Source organism: Polyodon spathula, chromosome 12 (genome assembly GCF_017654505.1).
Source record: "Polyodon spathula isolate WHYD16114869_AA chromosome 12, ASM1765450v1, whole genome shotgun sequence".
In the NCBI taxonomy this organism is placed as follows: Eukaryota; Metazoa; Chordata; class Actinopteri; order Acipenseriformes; family Polyodontidae; genus Polyodon; species Polyodon spathula.
Window position 1 is genome coordinate 33,270,770 of NC_054545.1, and position 26,171 is coordinate 33,296,940.

Sequence of the window (26,171 nt, forward strand, 5' to 3'; positions counted from 1 at the left end):
TTAATGTGCACAATTAACCCTGATCTAAAAACCAGGGTCTCTAAATGATATCCAGTCCTGCATGGGTGTACATGAATGAAGCTTTCTTCAGTCAGGTCTTCATTTGCTATTGATAAAGCATCATATTGTCACAGGTTTTACTTTTGTTTTTAGTAGCACTTGAGGTTCTAGGTGTATATTGGATATTTCTGAATTGTGATAGGGAGACACCCCCCAATAGCCCTGTCACTTTATATAACATCATCACTCCAGGGGCCTGGAGCGAGCCACAGCTGCTGAATGAATGTGAATGCATTGTTGTGTCTTGTCCTGAAGGAGCCTGGCAACTCCACATGATATACAGGAATGTGTTTAGTGCTACTACTGACATACAATATCATATTCAATATTCATCAGCAGTGCTTTTGTTTTTTAATTAATAAAATATTTATAAACAATTTCAGTTTCAGTAACATCTACCTAAGTTCAGGTAATGTATTTTACATGTTCTGAAAAAAAAAACCCTAAAAAAGTCCCCTTTGGCTCTGATTTAGTAGAGGGAAGGCTGGGCATAGCCAGGAACACCCTATTACTTTTCTAGGATTTGCATGTCCACGAGACAGTTCCCCCATAATTACCGTTTTATAATGAGGGTCTCAAGACTAATTGCCTCTCACCCGAGAAAACAAAGCCAGCATTCAAAGAAAACCCCAATGAGCAGAGACTAAATGTGAGGCCTCCTTTATAACACTCCTCCAATGATTAAACGCCCAGCGACTGCATTTTCTGGTTCAGTATTTCATTTAGGATCGCATAGGATTTTTATTGCAACACTCCAGCACTATTATGTTTTTCTTCTCTTTATGGACTTTTCTGCTGTGCTTTTTTTAAACATTTATTTTGGACATTTTGACCAAGGGTCTAATATAATTAACACATAATTTCCATTTTTCTTTTAAATCTCCATGGTGCTCTGCTTATTGCTTTCATTTGTAATTTCCCCCAAATATTTTCCTCTCTACAAAGTTTACTGAATTGGCCCTCAGTGCTTGTCTGTAGTTCCCAAGCATTTTTTTGTTTTGTTTGCAACGGTGGAGTTGAACAGATGGCCAGTGTATCTTGGGAGAGTTTATTGTACATGTTGTCATACTCACTTAGCTGTTTTGCTGGTCCACTTATTCTCAATTGCATATATTTATTTATGATCTAAAACAACGGGTCAGGAATACTCAATCTATCCACAAAGCTAATTCCGTTTGCGTCTTGTTTATCTAGACCATATGTTTTTTAAAGGAAGCATGACATGTTTAGTAAAACACACACACACGCTTAACTGTTAAGCAATCTGAACTCTAGGACTTTATTTATAGGTATACATAAATGTATGTAACTGCTCTTCAAAAACAGGTACATCCGTATGATACAGATTCACAAACCCAGCATGCCAAAGGTTCAGACAAACAGCAGCTGAATGATCAGAACACAGCTGAAGTGCATTTTGTAAGAAATACTTTCACAATGTTTCCAAAATATGTTTCTTCTCTTTTTTTGTGTGTTTCCTATAAATATGCATGCAAATCTTCAAAAGAGGAAAGCAAGCAGGTTTCCCTGGCTGAGAAAATCAAGTTTAATATACCCATATTGTCAGAGAACATTCTTATATGCACAGAATTATCTCAAGTGCTTTAGAAGGCAAGTGTGACTGCAGCTGGCCAACTTGGTGGCAGTGGTGCTGGTGTTTTTTGTGTTGTGTCAGATCCAGGCTGAAACCATAAACACTCAGTGAATATAGTTCTCTGGCAAGCCTCAAGATTGGACCTGGGTGTCAGAGGCAAAGCAAGTGTCTTTTACATTGACAGGCCATCCAGACCAAAGCAGACATGCATAGCAAGTGAAGGCTGTAAAGGTCTACATACGTGCAACTGTGCTTGTCGTCTTCATTTACTGTATGGTCCTTCAGAGAATATGTACTTCCACCAAATGGTAATAGAAAATACGCACACCTCAAAGAACACAGCGGTTCAAATTCACACACACACACACACAAAAAAAACTAAACCATGCAACAGGTTTTTTTTTTTTTTAACAATAAAATACTATATATACAGCAATACATACTTTTATTTTACAAAATACATAAGCAACGGTAAAATATGAAAGAACAAAACGTCTGCCATCTTATGCTCCCCATGTTGAGTTTGTCATTTGTGTTTTGGATTCAGACGATAAACTGATGCATATGATTACAGAAATTAAAAGCATTGGAATTAGTGAATATATCGATTACGGTTCCATAATTTCATACCGCAGGATTAAACAGTTAACAGTTTATTATTCAGATCGCAGTTTCTAAAAGTGATCTTCATTTTCTGCAGCTACACTTGGATAAACTGTGTTTTATTCCAAAACAGTGCAAGCTCATTTTAAGGTCAGACTCCTATTATATATATATATTACTTGCTCTGTGAGGTGGGAATTGAAACAAGATTGTTTTTTTTTTTAAACACCCTTTAACACGATTAACTGTGCTGGTGTGTTTTGAGTTATGTAGTAAAACCCAATTTTGTATAAATAATTCCCACAGACATTATTCTGCAGAATATCTGAATGGATTGTTTGCATGCATGACAGCGTTTGCATTAAGCTGTGGTGCAAAGCATTATCAAACAAGACTTTAACGTAGTTTAAACAGCAAATGCACTTTTTTTTTTTTTTTGCAGTGTATGTATTTTGAAGACAGCGTGCCCTTGTGCCATCTTTCCAGAACTTGGATGGTTCACTCAAAGCTATCAGGATCTGTGACCACTAATAGCCAAAAACATAAAAAGGGCCAACAAAACTAACCAGTCAAATTCTCGTATTTCTACACCCAAAAGCAAGCACCCAATGTTAGCTTTCTTATTGTATATGAGGTTGAGCATGAATAAGTGAACCAGCTCAATATTATGTTGGACCGGCGAGGACTCAGGTTGCTCATTCAGGGGGGATGCTATTCTGAAGACTCTCAAGCTGTTCTTCACGGACCCGAACCCTCTCGTCAAGGTCTCTCTGCTCGATTAATAAGGACGCCTTTACTTTGACAAAGTGCTTATAGTCCTGGAGCTGCTGCTGGTTGAGATACTTCAAGAGGATCTCCGAAACAACACGCTCCCTCCGAAGCAGGTTTTCCTTCAAGTCCTTTGCATCTTCATGCTGCTTGCACAGCAGCCTGTGCCTTTCAATCAGGGATTGCTAACAAACAAAAAGAAGAAACGAAAGAGGGATAAAAACACGTTTATTAGATGAATACCAAAATTAGAATGTAACCATTTCTAGATTTATACCAAAAGTTCACAAAGAAATTATATGATTTTGTTTCAAAGGATGTCACTGGAAATTATGAAACGTACAAACTATGTATTACATTTTTTTTTTTTTTAAAGTAACAAAACAAATCATTAAAAAAAGTTACTTTGGCGCTACTGAAACACTCAAAGCCACAATTTACGTGACAGTTCTGCAATGTTTGTCAGCATATGTTGAATACGTTGAATATACTTATGATCAATATATATATATATATATATATATATATATATATATATATATATATATATATATATATATATATATATATATATATATATAAACACAGGCATTTGTTATTTGGATCCTTCAATGTACCTCTGTGAGAGAAGCCTGGAGAAATTTGGGTGAGAAAGGATCCCCTGGGAAGTTGCTGTCCTAGTTTTACCCTCGCCAATTATACATTCTATTTTCAGACACCACAAAGGCACCGCGTTTGAAAGAACAGTGCCTAAAAGGTTTGGAGTAAGGTACTTTCAAAGGGGCAAATAAATTGTGGATTAGAATTTGTTTCTAAATCGGTACATGCAAACGACTTTATAGGGGAAATGATTACAGTACGATATCATGTGTGTGTTAATTGTGTTCAATTACAGTTTAAGACAAAGAGCAGCACATTTTCTTAATGCTATTCACAATAATTATTATTATTAGGTTTTTTTTTCATAAAGTAAAAATAATAGCAAAACGCTTATCAGTGAACACAAACAAAATGTAATTTCTGCCTGATTTCCTCTGCTAATATCAGATGTAATTTAGAAGCCCTCTTGTGTTGAAACTAAGGTAGTGGAAGTCACTGAATAAACCATCTCTTGTTAATTTTCCTGTAAACTAACTAAACTGGACCTAGAGTGTATTCTAAACCTTTCCGATGGCCTTTGAAATACTTGCAGTAGTAAATGAATACAACTAGGTGTCTAGTATTGAAGTATTCAGAGCACTGGCCCACGTGCACTGAACCAGCAATGAAAGCCCACCTTGTCGTCGGGGTCTGTGGCTTGGTTCACTTTGCTCAGAGCGTTCTCCACCCTGGCCAGCCGGGAGGAGAGACAGAGCAGCAGGTTGACCACCTTCTCCAGGTCCCCGATGAACAGCGTGTACCTCTCGTACTCATTGGGTTTGCAGCTGCTCCTGACCGCTGTCTCCACAGAGACACCCAGCACACTGTTCCTCCGGAGATCAGCCTCAAGCTCCTCCTTCTGCTCTTCCAGGCCCTGCAGCTTCCACTTGATATTCTCAATCAGCACCTTCTGAGAAGAACAATGACTGTAAAAACGGACCGATTTGTGCAATTCCGTGAGTGACGTTGGTCTCAAAATTGCAGTTCTGAAACATGTGTTCTAGAAAATAGATTTTTTTTAATTTTTATTTTAAAACATGAGATCTGCTACAGCATTAAGTTGTGTAGTACCCGACACGCACCTGAATGGTTTGTAAACAGAGATTTTTGGTATAGTCATCATGTATTGCATACAAAAACATACGTTTCTTTTCCAATTGTTAGTTACACTCGCCAAGTTATACCAAGTCCCTGGTTCACTTAATTTAACCCCTTCACATACCCATAGGTCACACGTTTAGATGATTACTGACAAGGATTGCCTGTTAATTCCATTTTAAATACACAAAACTTAACACAAGTGTAACTCCTCATATTATATTAGAAAGAGAGACAGCTACAAAGGTGTTCTTGCTGCAACTCCTTCCATTTTTTTATCCTAGCCAGGTGGCACTGCGGTCTATACTAAAATCTCATTAAAAAAATAAAAAATAAAATAGAAAAGTACTACAAAACTGATTTTAGCAACCAGGTGGCACTTGATTAAAATATTGGATTTTCTTTGTAAATCCATCTGCTCTAATCTGTCATTCTCACCCAAAAAAATCACCATATACTGGTTTGTTCTTGATTCTCTGTGTTTCTAAAATAAAGTCAACCCAGGGCAATGTAACTAGTCCCGTCTCTAAATCATGATGTTACACAGTATGTGATTTGCTGGCAAACGGGAGCTTTTACTTTACTGGACAGCACCAAGGTTAACAATTTGAAGCTGGAGCTAACTTACTTTCTTCTCTATTACGTCACTGGGATCTCCTTGGGTGTCCTTGGTTGTTTTCTGTTCTGTGCTTGTATTGGCCAGTAATTCTATCCCAGGGGTGTCAAGGGGGATTGAATCACACTTCTCAGGGTTTTCATCGCTTCAAGAAAAATATATAACTGTTATAGATCTGGACTGTATTTGAAGAATACCCAGTATGGTTACATCAGGAAAGGCAAGCAGACGATATGTTATAAACATACTGCAGAGTTAGACAGTGTTGAGCATTATGCTTCTTTAACTTTCCTTGAATTTGTCATCTCTTCTCCACAACGAAAGAATTGCTTAAAATAGAGCTGGATTCATTTTTTCTTTACACAGAATATTATATGTAACATGAACAGGACTAATAACAGCAAAACTTTCTTACAAAACAAATCTAGTACGGTACAGCTACTCCCAAAATAAAATCTGTTTATTGTGTATTGTACCAATAAACTTTAAAAGCATAGAGAAAGGATATGACTAAACACACAACTCCATTTAAGTCTTGATGAAACCGGCATCGTACCTAGGTCACGTCAGTTAAATCAGATTCTGTTTGCTAGAGAATAGCAATCTTTCTTTGAACTCTTAAAGTAATAAATGAATTACCTTTCCTTTGAATGTCTCCTTGCTTCCTTCCTCTTGTAATATTCCTCCATCAGCAGCGTGTCATCTGACAAAAGCTGTTCCATCAGCTTCAAAGTTGTTTTCCTGTTGGATTCCGGGACCAGGACATCAGCCAGTGACAGATCCTTGGCGACTATTGCTGTAGCCATCTCCTCCCATCTCTGCTCCACTGTCGATTTGGAGGGGGGTTTGGTGGAGGAAGGATTGAGTGAACCTGTCTGATCTTCCATCTCATTTTCTGGTTTTGCTTTGTTTGTAATGCTGTTATCCTGTACAGGTTCCCCCGCTGGGGCTGTTGTGGGGACAACCGATGGCATCTCCCCAGTCGGGGGCACTGGCAGTTGGGTGGCAGAGTCCTTTGCATTGGTACTACTGTCCAATGGTGGCTTTGCTCCTTTGCTGCATGTCTCAGGTCCTCTGCTCTCTGCATGCTGTGCAGGGGAGGATGTGCTCGATTCAGTCCTAACTCCACTGCCGCTGGCAGGAGTGGATGCCTGAGTGGAATCCCAATGCAAACTGCCCTGGTGGTGATCCCCCACACTGCCCGATTCCAAGCACTGCACTGGCTGAGCTGTCTTCAACCTAGAGAAGCAACAGCAATAGCAGATACATTAATGAAAAAGAAAGTGCATTTAAAAAATAACATTTCATTTCTTACCCTACATCAAGAGCAGTACCATCTGCCAACAATAAACAGATCGTTATCTATTCAGCTTGTGCACAATGGGGACGAATGTGTTGTGATCTTTAACTTGAGATTTAATCATTTTTGTATGTACTAAGCTGATCAGGATACAAAGGTAAGGAATCAGCATGGAAGTCATTTTATAATTATTCTTTTCTAAATATTACCATTATGCCTTGAAGAGACAGCTTCCCAAAGTTTTGGTGCAACATTACTACTACTACTACTACTACTACTACTACTACTACTACTACTACTACTACTACTCTCAATAGAATTTTGTATAATCTCCTAATAGAGGGTGTAGTGAGCTCCACTCCTATGCATGATCACAGTTACTGTACCTGCCCCTTGGTTCATTCTCATCAGGTCCCTTCTCAGACCTTGTGTGCAGGAGTTCAGTCAATGATGGTCCTGTGTTCTCCAAGCCAGGTTCAATCTCAGGAAGCCCCATGCAATCAAGTGACTGTGGTGAGAGATGATCGTTGAAGAACACGCTGTCTTCCATAGGGGCTTTGCATGAAGGACCAGAAATGGGTGATCCAGACACAGGGGGGCCCAAGGGAGACCTTCCCTGGGGCGGGGAGGGGGTCTTGCATGGTACACCCTGAAAGCTGAGGGTCTTCAAGGCATTTGGGTGTATTTCAAAAGCACTTGATGCTTTAACCAGGCCCGGCTCCTCCTCGCTCCTCGGTTCAATCAAGTCTTTTTTAAAACGAGGCACTTCACTTTCGGATTTTCTGGTTGTTTCCGGTACCTTTACCCTGCTGCTTTGGTTATTCTGTTCCCATCCCCGACTCTTCGGAGGTTGTCTGGGCATCTCTCCGCTCCATATTTGGTCAAGCTGTTCAGAGCTTTTGCTCAGTACTGCAGGCCCTGAGGTTGCGGAGATGCCAAGCTCCTCCATAGACTTTCCCCTTCTTTCCCTCACAGTTCGGACTTCTTCATGGCTGGTGCCCACAGGTTTTTTTACGATGTCGCCTCCGTTCTTGTGTTGGTGGCTGAAATGAATTACTGTATTTGTTAAACCCGACTCATTTCACAGGTGCATTAGATAAGATGTTGTATTGACTTACAAATTATATCTGGTAACAACTGGTTACCAATATGGGAATATGACAGCTACAGAGGATTGTGACATCTGAAAGGCTTCAATTAATACATAGGATCTTACACACACACTGATTGAAGATAGCGAGTAAGCTTAATCTGTGCCCAGGGAAGAATTTCACACCTTCTACTAAGGGTGTGGCTGGACAGAGAGACACTATGTAATATCTATACAAATGGACATGGAAATAATCCAAAAAGTGTTTTTGCTTTCACATCTTCAGGAGTTTAAAGCAGGAAACCGTATTTTCAAAGCCAGTTATTATTTTAATAGATTTATATTGGATCATTCCTGCTCAAGATGATCAGTGGGGTTTGCTCAACCACTTTTGTTTGTTTGTTTGTTTGAAAGCCTATGTAACAAGCTCTAAAATGACACAAACATTACTTGTCTATGTTTGAGAACCTCTAGTTTAGGTCACCCCTGACATGTAGACAAAGGATGTCAGATTGGTCATTTCTCAGACCCACTGGGCATGCGATAAGCAACTCTTCCACTGCATGCACACAACAACTACAGGACCCTGGAACCCCTTTTCTCCATCACATGTGGAATAAACGCCTCCCCAGAACTGTGTCCACTTGAAGTGGAACGACCCAATTACTTCAAAGCCTTTGGCGCCTGTGGAAGCAAACTTGATGTTCCCTCTCTGCTGGTCAACTTATTTGACTAACAAATGCTGTCCTATTTTAACCTTGCACCACACAATGTATGCCATACTCACTTGTAGCTGGTACTGTTAGGGAGAGGTGAAGTATCAGGTGTGTTCTTGTCAATCTAGAAGTAAAGATATAAAGAATATAATATAGTACTTTCCAGTACTACATAGCAGTCTAGAATATGAATCTGGTCTATGTATTTATTTATTAATGATTGTTTTAATGCTATCACCTAGTTTAGCAGTAATCTTGGACTACATTACTTGTAAAGTATCATTAGGTATTCCATTATAGGAGCTAATCTTGAGCTCTTGCCTCCCGTCACTTATCGCTTCACTTATTCTTCTTATTAAAAGTATATTCATTTCAGTTGCACACACAAACCTGAACTGGTGAAGATGAAGACTTTGACCTTGCCGTCCATCTGATTCGCTTCAGTTGGTCAAGCAGACTTTCCATGGAGGCTGACTTTCCGGGAGCTTGTGTGGCAGATTGTCTTCTATTGGGCTGTTTGTGGAATTCGATGGACTGGAAGCCTTGTGAGTGTGCATATCGAATGGAGCTCAAGGAAGAATCCAGCACTCTTCCTGCAGAAAGAGGTCTAGGCCGCTTCTGTTTCTGGGTGCCACTCCCTATAGAGGAAGTCACCCCCAAGTCTGCGAGTCTCTCGGGTGTGGAGAGTCTCTGAGGGTTTTGAGAAGGCACTTGTTGGAGACCAGCAGGTTTCTGCCCGCTCTTGCGTTCCATGTACTCAACAAGTGCATTATGCTGGATCTGCTTCAGCTCGTTCTTCGAGATGCTTGATACTGAAAGGGTTCGTCCTCTTTCTTCAAACACCTTTTTCCTGGAAGCAAACGTGCCCTGCTCGTTAAAATCTTCCTGGGAAGACTCTTCTTCATTCCCTGCAGGAATGTGCTCCGACTGGCCAAGTAAATCCTGCAGCTGATTGAGCCTCTCGGGTTCAGAGTAGCATAGTTTCTTTTGCTCCGGTTTAAGTCGCTTTCTCGCTCCAATACGCGCTGGCTGGGGTTGAGAATCTTGGGACTTTTTTGTTTCCTTCTTATCCTTGGCTTCTGGTCCTGCGTGCATGGGGTTGTTATTTCCAACGTCCGAGGCACTGGATACAGAGCTTGCCCTAGAGTGTATCACGGAGGGTCTCACTGATGGTTTTTGCTTGATCCTGTGGGGCCAACTAAGTTGAAGGTCTTTCCTCTTGAAAGAGGTCTCCCGTAAGACCTTGGTCTGGGCATTTTTTATTTTTTCTTTGTAATATTTGTTGTAGGAGTCGTCCACCGAAGAGCCCGAGCTACAGAGAGTGTCGCCCTGGTCTTGGTTTTCATCCTCTGCTCCTTCAGACAGATGGAAGCTCCTGGAAATGGGATGCGGCGGCTTGAACACAGATGCTTCTTTGTGCTTTGAAAAGGGGCCACTGCTCCGCATTGCCGATTTCCAATTTCCCGGCTCATTTTCATTTCTGGTTTTGTATGTGAAGGTACCACCACTCTCCCCGGTTAAATGGTAAAGCATAGGAGTCGTTTCTTTGTTGATTTTATCATTGGCTACGTCACACAAAGGCTGCCGTTTCCCCCTGTCCCCTTTGTTACTAATGAGCCCCACACACCGAACAGAGCTCCCATTCTTGCTGGTTACGGGCTCCTTCTGTCTGGGAAGTTCTGATGACTGGTCACCCTCCTCGGGTCTGCAGTAAAAAATATGATGACTGCTGCTGTGGTGCCGGCAAAATCCATAGCCGATCTCTCGACTCTGAGCCTTCGGGTTTGGCTCTGGGACTTCTGAGCTATGAGACCGAGGCACCTTTGATATTTTCGGGGGTGACATTTGTGATGAGCTATGTGCACATTCATTCCTACAGCCTTGATCTCTGTTCCAAGCCTGCATACACTGGCTTTCATTGTAAACCTTCAGGCCATGTACACCTGGGATCTCATAACTGCTCTGCCGTTTATGTCGAGATTGACTTGGAAGATCGTTCCTGAAATGAAATGACACTTCTTTATGTTTCATATGTCCATGATCCTCTTTTGAACGGCCCTTACTCTCCCTTGCATTAACAGCAGAAAGACTATCATTAAGACTGGGTTCTGAAGGTTTACACATGCCAGTAACAAAATAATATTGCCCTTTGTGTTGGATGTTTCCATTAACCATGTTCTGGGTTGCTTGCGTTGAGTTCCTTGATTGTGAACCGGTCTGTTCAAACGTCTGGGCATACAGAGGACTCCGTTGTTGCTTTTCTGAACCGCTGGCCACACTCCCGGTGTAATTCCTTAAACATTCCTGCAGGCTAAATGACGGAGGTGATCTGCTTAAAATATTTGTGAATTTTTTCATTTCTAGCTTTTGGGAGGAGTCCTGATCTGCACCCTCCCAGGGGACATAGTCCTTGACAGGCAAGTTCTGGTTTGCCTGGGATACCCTCCGAGCAGAGCCAGAGTCAGGTTTACAATAAACAATATCAGGACTAGAAACTGTCCGAGTCCTCTGCTGCAGCTGTCCCTCAGGACTCTGACAGAGCTTGGTATTTTCCAGGTTTCTGATTGTTATAAAACTATCAATGCGTGCCGGTGGTTGCGGAGGTTCCTTGTAACCCTGATTGGTGGCAGACTGGGTATTAAAGTCTTGATGGCATTGCATGTTCAATGTTTCCATCGATTTGTAAAGATGATCCATGCCTTTGGGGTCAGGGTTTAAAACATTAGGGTTAAAGACTGCTCTCACGTACTTATGGTCAACATACTGCAAACTGTGAGAGTGCGTTTCCTCAGGCAGACATGGAGAGGAGTAGTCTGGAGCATTGGAGCCCCCTGAGAAAGAGCTGTAGGCGGAATCTCCTTTGCCATGATGGTGAGAAAACTGGTCAATGCTGCTGGTGGACCTTGAAGGAGAAATTCTGCTACTAGACTGGCAGTTCAAGGGGTTCTGATCCACATTGTTCATGCTTGAAGTCATGATCGAAGGGATTCACTGGTTTTCAGCGAAAGGAAGAGGTTGCTGTTAGTCCCAGAATGGATAGCAGTGGTGTCTTCTTGCAGAATTGAAGTCCCCTCTTCTCCTAGCATTATCATGTTCTGCCCTGATGTTCAGCATAAATTATCACACATTTTAAACAAACGTCTTTTCCTTTCTTCTGTCTGTATAAAATCAAAGACAGAAAAAATTATTGTTACTTAAAAAAAAAATTAAAATCTCATTGTGGATGTCCTTTTATTCTACATTAAGAATATCAAGATTTGATTTCAGTGACAAATCCCAAATAATATACCAGAGCAGGAACACCTGCTTTAAAAAGCCTTCAAGCTTTAATTGTCCAAAAAAAAATTCTTGGTGTCACCATACTCTCCCCCCCCCCCCCCCCCAATGAACTGTTGGATATGTACAAAATACATTCCAGAGTAATGAGCACTCATCAGTCAAGAAACATATATACAGTTTGATTAATGAGCTGTAGTCTAGTGCAAGGTAGCCAGACTTATAAATGTTTAAACTCATCATAAGTAACGTTCATAATGGTGTCTGAAAACAAGCATGGTTTCCATTACACCCCCATCAATGTCATAAATTATGTTTATGCAAGAAAGAGTAGGTGGTTTTAGGAAGATTAAAAAAAAAACAGCTGATATTCATTAGATTTGTACCTTCACGGTATCACCCTGATCACCCAACATTTTCTGCCTAGATGTGCATGTCACTGTGCCACATATTTCAACACATGTGCAAGGAGAAAGCAACCTCTCTCTGCTTGTCAGATACAAGCTGCATGAGGTGTATGCAGTGGAGTGGAAACTGCAGACACAGCTCAAAAAAGACACCGCTTCCAATTTAAAAAAGAAAAAAATACATATGTTTGTGAATACTTAAGTTTTGCACAGATATCATCATGTCGATTTCCATGAACAAGAAACTGAACGCACAGAACCTATACTCTTCCACAACTTGGAGAAACATTTCTTCAAACGGTTTGAACTGTCAAAACAACTAAAGAATTTACGGTGGTGTCTGTGCAATTATCTATTTAATAACATAAATATTCACAGGTATCTACAAGTAGTCTACAAATGTTAAAAAGGATCAATCACAAACAATTACTTGACTTGGTTATGTAAAGACAAGCACAGCTGTTGTTTCTAAATCAGGGGGAAAAACATATTTGCTGACCCCTTCAAAGTTACAATACTAACCAACTTTCAGGGTGCACACTGGAATAAAAACAAAGCTTTGACAAATAGGGTCCTTACAGATTTTTAAACTTTCCTTGTGCAACACTTAATAAAATGAACCCACTGTTGGACACACTCAGAAAAGTTCTATTAAGATTTACTAATATATTAAAGCTGGTTTTACAGTACTGTTTTTTTTTTTGTTATTATTATTTTAAGCTTTTCGATACAAAGAGCAAGAACTCACCGGCAAGCCTTGTGAGAGACAAGTGGAAACTACAGTGGCAAGCCTGTGACGTCCGCCCTCACATGTACAAAGAAAGCTGCAGAAGGCATATTTCACTGCTGATGCTGTTGCCCGAACAAAAAAAAAACCCTGCATTCCTGGCCTGCTTCAAAGAAAGACAGGCCTGGTCCTATTCATTGAAGGCCAGGGTACAGATGGAGACCAGCCAAGCAGCAGGAACAGAAGCCCCAGCCTTGAAATTTGCAAAGAGATGCAGTTAAAGACACATGAGCCTCTTTCAGTCGATGGGTCATTAATGGAAAGCATCACTGCCGCTTCCTCCTGTAAACATGCCGTCTGAATTCCAGATCGGTCTAAAGAAAAAATACCAGTAAGAAAAAGAGTTTAAAATCCTCAGTGGTTCTGCACTGATCAAATAAATATTTCTGCTGTTTGGGAAAATGCTAATCCATTTTCACTTTGTATAAAAACATCTTGCCACCTGGCCCAAGCCCTGCAGCATGTTATGTGAAACGGATGACCATGTTGACAATTCAATAAATGTGGTCATCAAAAGTTTTACAGTAATACCCTGCCTTCAAACAACACGGAGACACCTTTTAGAAAGCGCTGGATTGCACCAGTTTCAATTTGGAGGTGTTCAAGTTCAAAGAAACCTTACCACCAGGCTCATCAGGAATTCAGGAGTGCATTTCAACATTTTCCATTTACCCCGCACAGCCCTGATGTGTTTCAGTGCAGGAGAAAACAAGCCTGGGACTTTCCCTCAGTATATTCACAATGGAAACAAATCCGATTCTGCATTCACCATCATCGGATAATATTGGCCTGCCCTTGAATACAGTACATCTTATTCCCACTATCCCAGGTGAAATTTAAAACCACATTATTCAATTTTAAGGGATCAAATTTATCTAAAAATAGGATCACTCAAAGAGTGTTTCACCTGAGACTCAGACATGTATGAGAGATATTGGCTTTCATAACCTTGTTACACGTGGTCATCTCATGTAAGGATCAAAACAAAGGCTGTTAAGCATCTTTAATGATAGTGGGAACATGTAGAGAATGCAGAGAATGTAGCTAATGCTATTAAGATCATGGTTTTAAAGCACTGGGTATAACTCATTGAAATCATTGATTAAGTAAATTGGGAAAATCTGTCTAGTCATATGATTACAGTCTGGCATCACATGCCTGGGAACTTGAGTGCAGTGAAACTAACTTAACCCGACCCTGACAGTCACCTGGTTTGACTGTTTATTTTGGCATTGCTATTATCAATCGAAACTGTAACAGCCTGTGCAATGTGGCCTTTGCCCAGGTTTGCACACCCTTAGACAATAATGAAATGTGCCAATAACATTATTCACAAAATATACAAACTGAATGGAAAAGCTTTCTTTTAAACACTCTACTGTCTAAGATTCTTATGACTGTAACACAAACAGCAAGGCAGCTACAGTTCTGCTGTCACTGCTGGCCTTACAATCTGTTAGGAATTTGAATTCTTTAAAAATGTGCTCTTTTTGTTACTGTAAACCTCAGTAACATTTGTGCCAAAAAAGCTAAGGATACGTGTTGGTTCACCTGAGAGCCGATCCATGTAAAACAATGCCTTTGTACTCCTAAGCTGCTGGGTGTGTTAAGCAGCCATATGGAAGTCTTGGCTTTCTTACAGCACACAGCTCTGTGACAAGCCATACATTCCAGCCAGAAAGGTACTGCTGTCATTGAAATGTTTTTTTTTTTTTTTTTTTTTTGGGGGGGGGGGGGGGGGGGGTTAAATAAAAAAAAGACACATTTGAAAAGGTTTGTCAGCAAAAAAAGTACTGTGTTGCAATATATAAATACTGTATTGCTTCTAACATACGATAAAAATGTAAAATATTGATACATCATTATATATTCATTTCACAAGGACACACCATATCACTGATGTGGTAAACTTTCTAATCACCCTATATATATACTGCAGAGTTTTGGTAGTTTCAAAATCTCTGCAATACATATTTAGTATATTTCATTGTGTAGACACTTTAAAAAAAAAAGATATATATATATATATATATCTTGCTAGTAAAAATTCACATTGCAACAGTAAAGTTATACCTATTAAAAGCATGACAGGTTTTTTGCACATCCAGCACACAGAACTCGGTGAAATCAGGATCAAACAGTAAGAGATTTAGCATTATGTTCTTCCTTTAACTAAACACATCAAAACAAGCTACTTGTGTATTTGTCCGTTTCTTTCAAAAATGGTAAACGCAGCAACATATCAACTGTAGAATCATAAAAGTAGGAGATAAGTGTAATGAAGTCACAGGACATGTTTCTACTCACATAAACCTGTGCTACATGCAAGAAAATGATTAGAAATTCTTATCTAGCAAATAACTACACTGTAAACAGCCTAGATTAAACCTTCAGTCACCCTGGTAAAGCAAGCCCAAGTAAAACATTAACAGACTTAGCCACAGACCAAGTATCTGTCTATTTAGCATGAACCATACCAGCTTTTACAGGCTATTATTTTGAACATCTGGTACAAAGTTACTGGCACTGAATGGGCAGCTCAACTAAACATACAGTGCCCTCCAGGACCCCCTGTGTGCATTATTGATGGTCTAGAATATAGGATTTCCTCCACAGATCTATGACCAAAAAACAGCTGGTGATACGCCAGTGGAATGCACCAAAAACCCTAGTTCTTGTACTTTGTAATACGGTTCAAGTTGGTGTTGTGCTGAAACAAGGGTCCTTGTTAAAGATTAGTCCTGTTTTTTGTCAGTTTTGTTTAAACTGTTTTAATATGTTAAGAGATTTTAATCCATTTAAGTTTTTCCAGGTTTTTTGTGACACCTTTTTTTCTGACAGCTTGTTCACAAGCTTTTGGGACTACATTTAATGAATGGAAATACTGTATGTAGTTCTGAAAACTTGTGTGCATTGCTCCAATGAAAATGTATCTTATTTTGTGGATTTATTTGTTTATTTAACCAGGAAATGTACCTATTAACACCGGGGCCTTGTTTACAAGGGGGTCCTGGAAAACAATAAAAGACAATCACAAGTGCCAGCAACACAATATAAACACGGGAGCTTCAAATTTCATCAACGGCACACAGAAATCAAAGAACACAATAAACAGGGCATGTGGACAGAAGGAGAAGCACTGGCAGGAGGTTCTAAGCAATATGATCTTTATAACCAGGGAAAGAAAAATGATCATAATCTTCATACTATGATGCAAACTATGTCTTCCAAATATGAATGAATAAATATAAATAAATAAAACACAATGTTCTGGTTACTTAGCATACTGATGTGGTTTCTAAATCACCCTGTAAATTACAATGATTTTAATGTACGGTGTTTCAATCTGCCAGATCTACTGTAAGGGCATTTGTTTTAGTGCTAATTACAAACTGCTCCCTCGGTAAACCTCAGGCGTTAAAAGCAACACAGGCAGTGGGAATGGAAATCTGGTTAGAATACACAGGCAATAAAAAAGGTCATTCAATGTCAACTGACGAAAGAAAAGCAAAGTTTTACAAAGTCCTCCTCCACTTCCTGCATTTGAAATAAAGGAGGCTGCTCCAGGTATAATATGTGCATACTCTACACCTTTTCTGATGAATTCCACAAGTAATGTAACTAATGAAACTCCTAAAATTAGCTTTTGGTATCTACTTATATAAAAATATACTGTAAACTGAACTTGCTGGCATTGTACTAAAAAGTGATTTTGTTATCAAGTGCTTTGTATCGTACTTTAGCCCTTTAATTTAATAGCATAAACTGCAAGTAGCAATTTGTTTAATACGTAATTAACAAGTTTGGATTATGTTTTAATCCTGCCTAACACTAGGTAAAATTATTCCATTGCAAAGCAAAGTATCCTGCTGCACAGGGCCTCAAACATAAAGTTAAAAACAAGATGTTTCTAAAGAGGTCTCTGATTAAGCAGTCCCGGTTTTATTATGGCCCTATATAATTATAAGACACTTAAACTAATGAGAAAAGGAGTTACAGTATGGAAGTCTTTTTGTAAAGTGTACTGTATTAATACATTTTCAGCTACAAAACTGTCATTTGCTTGAATTAAAAAAAGAAATAAAAAAATCAACAAATGAATACTGATGACAGGTACTGTTCCCTTTCTCCCCCACACACACACTTTAGCCCATACAATATATTTATTACACTTCTCACCAAAATAAAAGCCCAACACATCATGGGCTTGCTTATGCCCTGCATGTCTTGTCCAGAAATCTCACGGCCCAGCACGATCAGTGCCAGCAGTGAGCTTCATCCTCACAAACTAAGACAGCAGCAAAGGACTTGCTCGACACTACAAGACATGCACTGCACGTGTTTCCAGCTGACAGAAAACCAGTAAGGCAGCTTTTACAATACATTTACAAGCAGGAAAACTGCCTGACTGCCACCGAGATGATACGCCTATCAGCTAATAAATGTAACGATTATTAAGACTCACAACCCCATCCCTGCACACATACCAAGACCTCAACTCATACAACATTCAGTCACGGAAACCTCTGCCTTATTATTACACCTAACACTCACCCAATGAAGCACACACCCAATGAAACCCTCTGCCACGAATCAAAACCCGTAAAACAGGCATTAGACAAGATGTTAGTCTGTGGCTGACGTTCTGCCCTGGTGAAAAACTAAAGTGCCTCCTTTTAAGTCATCGAACCCATGCTTTATTTGAATACAGGGATCGTAACTAACTGGTAACTAAATCTACCCCATGTAACCGTTGAGTTGCAAGCAACACCTGACAGACAGAGAGGCCAGTGCTTGTAAATGACACATACTGCTCTCAAGCTAGTGCCAGACTGGAAGTGGGTCAGCTATTATCACAAACATTTGTCTTCATTCCATTCTTACAAAAGCACGCAAGGATAATCTCCTTTCATGCAGCTGATTTTCAGCTTATAAACACTTTCCAAACGGCAGCAATTTAAGAAAATAAATAATGCCAACCTCAATTTACATTGTGTAGCACCTTTCACAGAAATATTGCAATTAAGCAATAGAGATAACATGTAGAACCACTTAAACCAGCATGCTCTTAAGTGCACCAAAGTTTGCTCCAGTCATTCCAAACTTCTAACAGGTGTGTTAGGGGTAACACTCGTACTAATAATTCACTCAGTTCCATACTTTAATACAGCATTGAAAAATTAGGACAAATTCTGCTTCCTCCCTGCAAGGACAGCACAGTAAATTTAAATAATGTATAGCTTATCCCTTTATATTTTTTTTATCTTGGTGATAATCTATGACCCTGTTTATTAAAGCTTTATGTGCATAATGCAGAGTGGAAAGGAATTTGTGAGCTTTCTGACATTTTCTCACAAGCGTACCAAAAGCAGCACTTGACCTTTAAGTCTATAGTCTGCAGCAGCACCCAGATCACTAACTCAGCACTATTTTGAGAAGTCAAAGCGCTGGCCATTATGCAGGAATGCCAAATATTAGGGCCCCAATCTAAAGCAAATAATATCAGTACATACTGTATGATGTCATGCACATGTGCAAGACAGGAGAGCTACTTATCAGAGTTTGGGGACCAAAAGCAAATATTTATCTGAATTCTAAACATTCCAGTTGAGCTCCACTGTGAACAAGGGTACAAGGACCTGGGTTTTCAGACTGAACAAACCACTCTACTTACACTAAACATGGACAAGTACTGTGAATAAAGATTAGCACATTGGTGTGGTGTATGGTAAAAGAGGATTTAACATCAGTTTAACATTTGGTAGCATGTGTAAGTCTGCAACATGTTGCATTAGTTGGTATATTTCCACTGTTCCTCTTGTTAAAAAAAAAGCCAACTATGTTGTTGTTGTTTTTTTAATTACTTACAAAGAACGAGAGACAACAATGGGACGGACCGTTTTTGTTAAATGGAAATCAAACCAGCAATGTAACCAAACTGGTCATTTTAAGGATCCATTAGTTTTACACAGACACAGACCAGAGTTGGACAGCCTAGAACTTAAGTGGTTTATCTATATACAGTACCATTCATAACAGTCTTCCCATATATGCTTTACCAGGCATTTGTTATACCTCTGAAAACGCATTGGTCTAGCTGAGGTATTTTCACTGGAGATAATTACCTTCTGTTTGGATCATGAACTAAAACTTTGGTGTTGTTACTCAAAATAAATAATCTGACTAAGCACAACATGTACAGCTTTAAACTGAACCCACCAGTATGTGTACACAGCAGTCTCGAGCCAACAAAGAAGCACTCTGCCTTGTAAACCAGAACTGTTTCACCTTTTCTCTCGGTTCTTTCTTTTTTAATCTGCAGTAAAATTACATTACATTGTAATCTGAATTACATTAAGAACAGGAAAAAAGCAACTCTTAATGAAAAGCTCTAAAATGAACCAAGTTCCAGTATTCAAGTTTCAAGCTTTACATTAGCTGCGACACACAGTTGCAAATCAATATCACCTACTTGGTATACTTACAGGAGCAATCTACAGAGAAGCTGGTTCCTCAGTTCTCAAATTTCATGTTACCTTTCATCGATATTCCCTCAATCAGACACTTCAGCCCAGTGTCTCTTAGCAAGCTTGCAGCAGCCAACCCTGCGCTCAGCAGAAACTATCATTCTTTCCTTGGTCAGGTTAATGGTTGACCAGGGAGATAATAAAATATTTGTTGACGTTGTTTGCTTTCATCTTTCCACCAGAGGGTATTGAGAAGCCTGTGCTGCTGATAACAGCTCGTAAGCACATCTTAACCCTTTTCACAGGGAATATGCATTTGATTTTATGTTTTTAATAAATAAGATAGCTATACATTTTCTACAGCATTACAGCATGATTTTGTTAATTGGATTTTTGTTTTAGTTTAGTATTATTTAGGATTTTGTCCTTCACCAGACAGGCCAACAAAGTCTCTAAAACTTTGACTACATCAATGTTGCTTTTTAGGCATTTACAGTCTGTACCAACTAATCCTATTGCATCTGAGTTTTCCAGTTCCACACCAAAGGACACATCACTCACATCATTTTCCAATTTCTATGCCCATTACTGTCTAGGCATTATGGAGTGGATTGGTCTACTGTTGCCAGCACAGATACTTTTTAGTAACAGGAGATAAACATTTTTGTCAGGAAACAGTGTTCATGCAGACACAGTGGATTAACAGGTGCAGGTCTGTCTCAGTTCAGTAGTCATTTCTTCGTTAAATGAATCAGAAATTGTTTGGCAGCTGTATTGGTGGTATGTGACTCCAACCTACTGTACGCACTCACACTTACTAGCAAAGCCACACTTCCTTTGACTAGGAATACTGGTGAGCAAACAGCTGGGATGTTTCTTTCATACCTTCCCTCCCTTGGCAATGGGAAAAGTGTTAACCCTGGAAACTTTTTCATTCCTGAGCCATGATCTCATCTCTTAAATAAGATTCTCCTCCACCATTGAAACATTTCACTGTCAGACACTGCATATTTTCACAGCTAGGAGACCCGTTAAATAGCTACGTCTCCATCCAAGCCAGAACATCAGGGCTCACCATCAAACACTTACTGATTCTTTTATTGGTTTAAACAAGTTGGAGGCACAGTTGTATAAGGCAGTGGACGGGATAGGAATCCGCTTTTAAAGCTTTTGCTCCAAAGGTAATGGAAATGTTGCATTTGAGAGTGTTTACATTAACCCTGCATAGTGGTCCAAACTTACAGCACAAGGTTCTCCTGGTAAAACATTTAGTGCACTGTATTTAATTTTCTTTCTACACAGCTGAAAAATGGGCTTTTGCCGGTTAGGCCTTGAAATAAAAGATTATTTTAATCATTTAAACCTTTTGTGTACATGCAATATATATATATATTATATATATATATATATATATATATATATATATATATATATATATATATATATATATATTATATTTATATTTTTATTTTTTTTTTTTTATATACACACACACACGTGTTTTCACACATCCACTAAAAGTCAAGCTTTATACTGAACCCACTTCAAATGTAGGTACTGGTAGACCCTGCACACCGTAACCCTGTGAAAACTTGAGAGAGCTTGGAAACAGCTGTCCTCCTGCCTCACAGGATTTCAAAGTAAAGAAGTAGTGTTCTGCACACTGGAGCACCAGGTCCTCCGTGCTGCTTAAATTCTAAATGTCATTTTTAATCACTTTCAGCACCAGAACCTGTCACACGGGTTTAAATTCAACATTGTCCAGCTGTATACAAAACCCAGAATCTTATCCAGTCATCATGAGCCAAACCCACCCACTACCTGCTGTCTAGCATTTTAATGATTTAGTTTGTAATCTTCACAGAAAAATAATTGATTCTTTACTTCACTTAAACACATCCAAGACACCAAAATGGTTTAGTGTTCATTTTGAAATGTCCTCACTTAGTTTTAAATTTTGAAAAATAAAATAGCGACCCTTGCACTGAAGCAAAATATGGCCTTTTGCAAATTCAACAACTTCCATTAAATGGTACAGTTCAGAACGACCCACTTCTACCCCAGCAGTATTTGTGCAGGTAAGTAACTGATCCTACACCTATCATGTCAGTCCCAATGCACTAAAACCACCTTGCAAAATCTACCTCACTGCTGTAGCTTATGTTGGCCCCTTAAACATAGCTAACGCAGTATGCTGCATTATAAAAAGTCTGCTTTAAAACAACAGCTACTGTATAAATTTACAGAATGACAGGGAAGACATTCCAGGCTTAACCATGAGCTTAATCAGTAACATCTGCCTGCTATGGACACATTGCCTATGTCCTGAATCGCTGTTTTAAGGGTTTTTTTCACCAATCATTAGCAACAAAGCAATTCTGTTCATAGACAAACAAAGGTCTCAACTGTGCAGATATTGATTCTTTATAAAGGGTGTGAACTATGGAATTTCTTTTCTTTTCTTTTTACATTTCATTTGCATAGATATGAGTAATGATCCCCTCATGTCTCCATTACGCAATGCCTTTTTAAGCACAGTATAAATTAAAAATCAGCTTGAATGCAGAAAGAACACAGCTATTTACTGCACTCAGTTTTAAAGTTAACATTTTATGGCCCTACAGTCAGTATCATTTAAAGTGTTGCTGATGCACAACTGGTCGCCAGGCAACAGCAAAGATGCTCACTGCATGCAATCTACCACATGAGACAATATCTTCCTGTCAAACTGATGTGAAAGGTACAAGACTGTCATCAACTGGAAGCTCTGAAATTCTGGGATTTAAACAGAATATATATATATATATATATATATATATATATCCCCCCCCCCTTTACTGTTCCATAGTCTCATTCTGTAATTCGTATTTATTAGTTTAATTTTGATGATCTAAACAGTGGTCAAATCTCAATACAATCGCCAGGTTTGAAAGGTTCCCAAGGTTTGCCCTGAAGATGGCTTTTAAAATACAATCGAAGGTTGTAACAAAGCCAGGGGTTTGTGGTTGCATTTAGAAGACAATGCATAAGGTTTCAGCCTTGGACAGTAAGCAAAGCAGAGGCACGGTAGTGTTTCTGCTCCTGTTGTGACGTAAGCGACAGTCAGTCCGCTGCAGCACAGAGAGGCAGTGTCTGCGCTGCAGCTAGCGAGCGATACAGTTTCAGGGTCAGGACAAAAACTCAGTGTTCGGTTTCCTCCGAGACTAGCCAGAACAATAGTGTAGGTTTTTTTTTTTTTTTTTTTTTTACTCCCACTTTAAATTAAACATACAAAAGTCATTAGTCTAAAAAAGATTCTGAATTATTTAGCATGCTCTGCATTCTTTTAAAATTGGTCTCTATACCCAGATCCCTGTTTCCCAGGTAACATCTTTTGGATTCATGATCTGCAGAATTCATAAGAATTCATTCCATTTTAACACCTTATGCTGTTGTTATACGTGGAATGTTTCTAAGCTCACTGAAATCGCTTCCTTATTGTTTGAGCACTTTGAACTTGCCTGGCGATTCTAACTGCCCAACAAGCTTCCGTGTTCCATTGAAATCATGTGACAAAATGAATATTTAACCTCCACCCCCCTACAAACAGGATATATATAGAGACAAGTCAAGTCTGACTACTCCGGCTTCTCTGTTTTTATTTATTTTTTTACCATCGCATTAGGATTTAGGATGGGAATAATAAATTCTTATTATTTAATGCTGTGAAAAACTGCATTCACATGTACCTGTATTCGTAGCCATAGAAGTTGTGGCACTTTATAATATTTTGAAACAGGCCCACTAAAACAAATGTAATACATTCAATAGATTTTACTTTAGTATTCCACATGTAGCACTTTACCATAGTGTTTAATAGTAATGGCCATCATTTCTAATATAAAAGTTATGCAATACAATTTCAACTTTTTCCTCACTTCGACTAAAGTATTATAAATATGCTATAACTTAAATTAAAAAGGCAACACTGTTAGATATCATGTTAACCACACATTATCCTTCCAAAAATACAACACCTTAAGAAAAAACCTTACCATGCCGTTCCACCATACAATACATTGTTTTGTTACTTTCTCTACAACTGTTTTACATTTTACATTGAGGAGTTTGAGCTCAAAATTGATCATAACTGCGATTACATCTTAACTTGAAAATAGCCATTTTTAGGCTCAAATCAATACACATTCTGTCACTTTGTTTCAAATGTAACAGTTTTATTTATGTCTTTATATTGGTAGATGTACGGTACTAGGAAATAATCTGTCATTAGTTAAATTTTAATTTGCTTTAGAAATATTTTGGTGCGTTCTTTGTGTATCGGTTGTGCTAATTCATTAAACTAATGTATAACAAAAGACATTCTTTGTATAACTGTGAATTGTATAAAAGCAAAACTTGAGCATTATTCTAACCATACGAAAAAGTAATAGAAACCTACCCCTATACTAATATACAATAAGAGAACCGTACATGTTCTACCAGCACCAACTCATTTAACCCCGAAACACTCAGATACGTGATCAAGAGACTAGCAACACAAAAACACCTGACCAGTAATTCCGTACACATACCTGAAGTCTCCACAAACATGTTCCTCCGGTTCCTTATTCTGTTGACACAAAATCTCTAATCGGTTTTCATAAATCTTATTGATTATATATTAATGTAGCTTGCAGAAGATTCTTAAAAAACTACACAACGAAAAAACTTGCCTTTACTTGCTGTTTCTCAGATCAGCTTTCACCACACCTCTGTCAGAATTGAAACTTACCAAGGTACGAGTTACGAAAAGGCCAATGAACGTTGAGATGGGCAGGGTTTGCTGCAGTCTGCGCGCTGCTGGTGTCTGGCCACAAAAAAAAAAAAATTATTTTCCTCTAATCCAGGTTTCCTTATGCAAAAATGTGAGTAGCACACCGCAACATGGAGAAAATGTTCATTTGAACTGCAGGAAAAGCTGTGTTTGAAACTTTGAAACTACAACATTTAAAATTATCAAATTGAAGTACTAGGATATATATATATATATATATATATATATATATATATATATATATATATATATATATATATATATAGATATATAGATAGATAGATAGATAGATAGATAGATAGATATAGATAGATAGATATATTCATTCAATTGACATCTGAGAGAGCATATGAATAGTGCATGTACAGCAATTATAAATTCCCTGTCGAACTACCCGATGTCACGAAGTTGTAGAAGGTCATTAAACAGGTTGTAAAAGGACATTTCCTCGTGTTTTCATAACGGCTCTCTGCGGGTGTTTACAGTTTCGTCTCCCCTCACCCAGCACTTTACCGCTAAACACTGCGGAACCGATTTCACGATAAAAAAGCCAAAGTTACAAAAATAGGCATTGTTATAAATTCCTCAGAACGTCTTCAAGGCCTTTTGGAACTACAGAGAAGCAACTTAAAAAAAAAAAAAAAAAAACTGAGTTTTCAAGATCCTATATATTTTGGTCTAATACCTAGATTATGGATTAATAATAATATTATATATATATATTTTTTTTTTTTTTTTTTTTTTTTTTTTTTTTATAAGCACTGCCAAAATTTATTACAAATATATAAATATATATATATATATATATATATATATATATATATATATATATATATATATATATATATATATATATATATATATATATATATATATGTGTGTGTGTGTGTGTGTGTGTGTGTGTGTGTGTGTGTGTGTGTGTGTGACACAATGACTAGCCTAGCTGGTCTAAAGCAGTCCTCTGGGACAAACTGGGACACTCATGATCCTGATGCAGCCTTTCACTACATTGTTATCAATAGACTGTACATGTTTAACTTACGCTTGTTGCACAGACCTGTATTACAGGAGCTGCTGTGGTTTCCACAGGAAAATATCTACTAGGATTTAACTTTGCATTTTCGGGGGCTGATAGATAGGCCTGTCATAGAGGAATCTTTACCCAGCTCACTGTTCTGACACTGCCATACACAGCAGGAATGGAAACTCCAGCTCACCAGAAACTTGCAGAAGGGCTTCTGGGTTCAAGTAAGACAGTCCGTTTAAATGAATAATTAACTACTATTTTTAAACTACTGACAGTTTCTGGCTTGACGGACATCTACATCTCTGCTAACATTCAGCTAGCGAGTGGCACATGGTCTAAGCAATAATTTAAGTAGCCACAATGACAAGAAAATGACTCTATCATTGACAAGACTGAATATTAGACTGCCCTTTGTTTTATGCAAATACATCAATAGATACCTCAAAGATTATGCTGAATATTTAAATATAATTAGGTATTTGTTTCTCAGACAAAGAAAGATAAATGAAGCACTGCAGTGGTAGTTTCGTGTAAATGCTGATTACACACACACACACACACACACACACACACACACACACACACACACACACACACACACACACACACATATATTGAATGGCAGGGGGTGTCCAGTCATGACAGAGCAAAATACAAACTTAAATGTTCTGATTAATATTTGTTACACACCATTCTACCAGTAAGTCCATGTTAAATTATAATACCACAGCACAAACCTTGTATATATATATATATATATATATATATATATATATATATATACACACGGTCTCAGGTCTTGCTGGGTAGAAAGTGAATGGATCACTTGCTAAAGCAGGAGGATATTTTAAAAGAGAGGATTTGCTGGAGTTTCACCATTGGAAATGTCATATATAGCAAAGTAAAGTTC

The 26,171-nt window shown here is 38.6% G+C and overlaps 1 protein-coding gene across 4 annotated transcripts; it reads right to left on the reverse strand.

Annotated features, from left to right (window-relative positions):
* Positions 1-1,329: 1,329 nt before the first annotated feature.
* Positions 1,330-24,159, reverse strand: LOC121324452 (protein Shroom1-like). Of its 4 annotated transcripts, none has more exons than XM_041266347.1 (8): positions 23,993-24,159; positions 8,875-11,642; positions 8,556-8,608; positions 7,065-7,721; positions 6,018-6,617; positions 5,391-5,523; positions 4,302-4,571; positions 1,330-3,210 (listed from the first exon to the last, which is right to left on the reverse strand). In XM_041266347.1, the coding sequence occupies exons 2-8, from the start codon at positions 11,458-11,460 to the stop codon at positions 2,953-2,955; spliced, it is 4,557 nt and encodes a 1,518-aa protein (XP_041122281.1). In that variant the 5' UTR covers positions 11,461-11,642; positions 23,993-24,159; the 3' UTR covers positions 1,330-2,952. The 4 variants fall into 4 exon arrangements, with proteins under 4 accessions (XP_041122281.1, XP_041122278.1, XP_041122280.1 ...); XM_041266344.1 differs by having other exon boundaries at positions 4,302-4,574; XM_041266346.1 differs by lacking the exon at positions 23,993-24,159 and adding an exon at positions 19,440-19,538 and having other exon boundaries at positions 4,302-4,574.
* Positions 24,160-26,171: the final 2,012 nt, after the last annotated feature.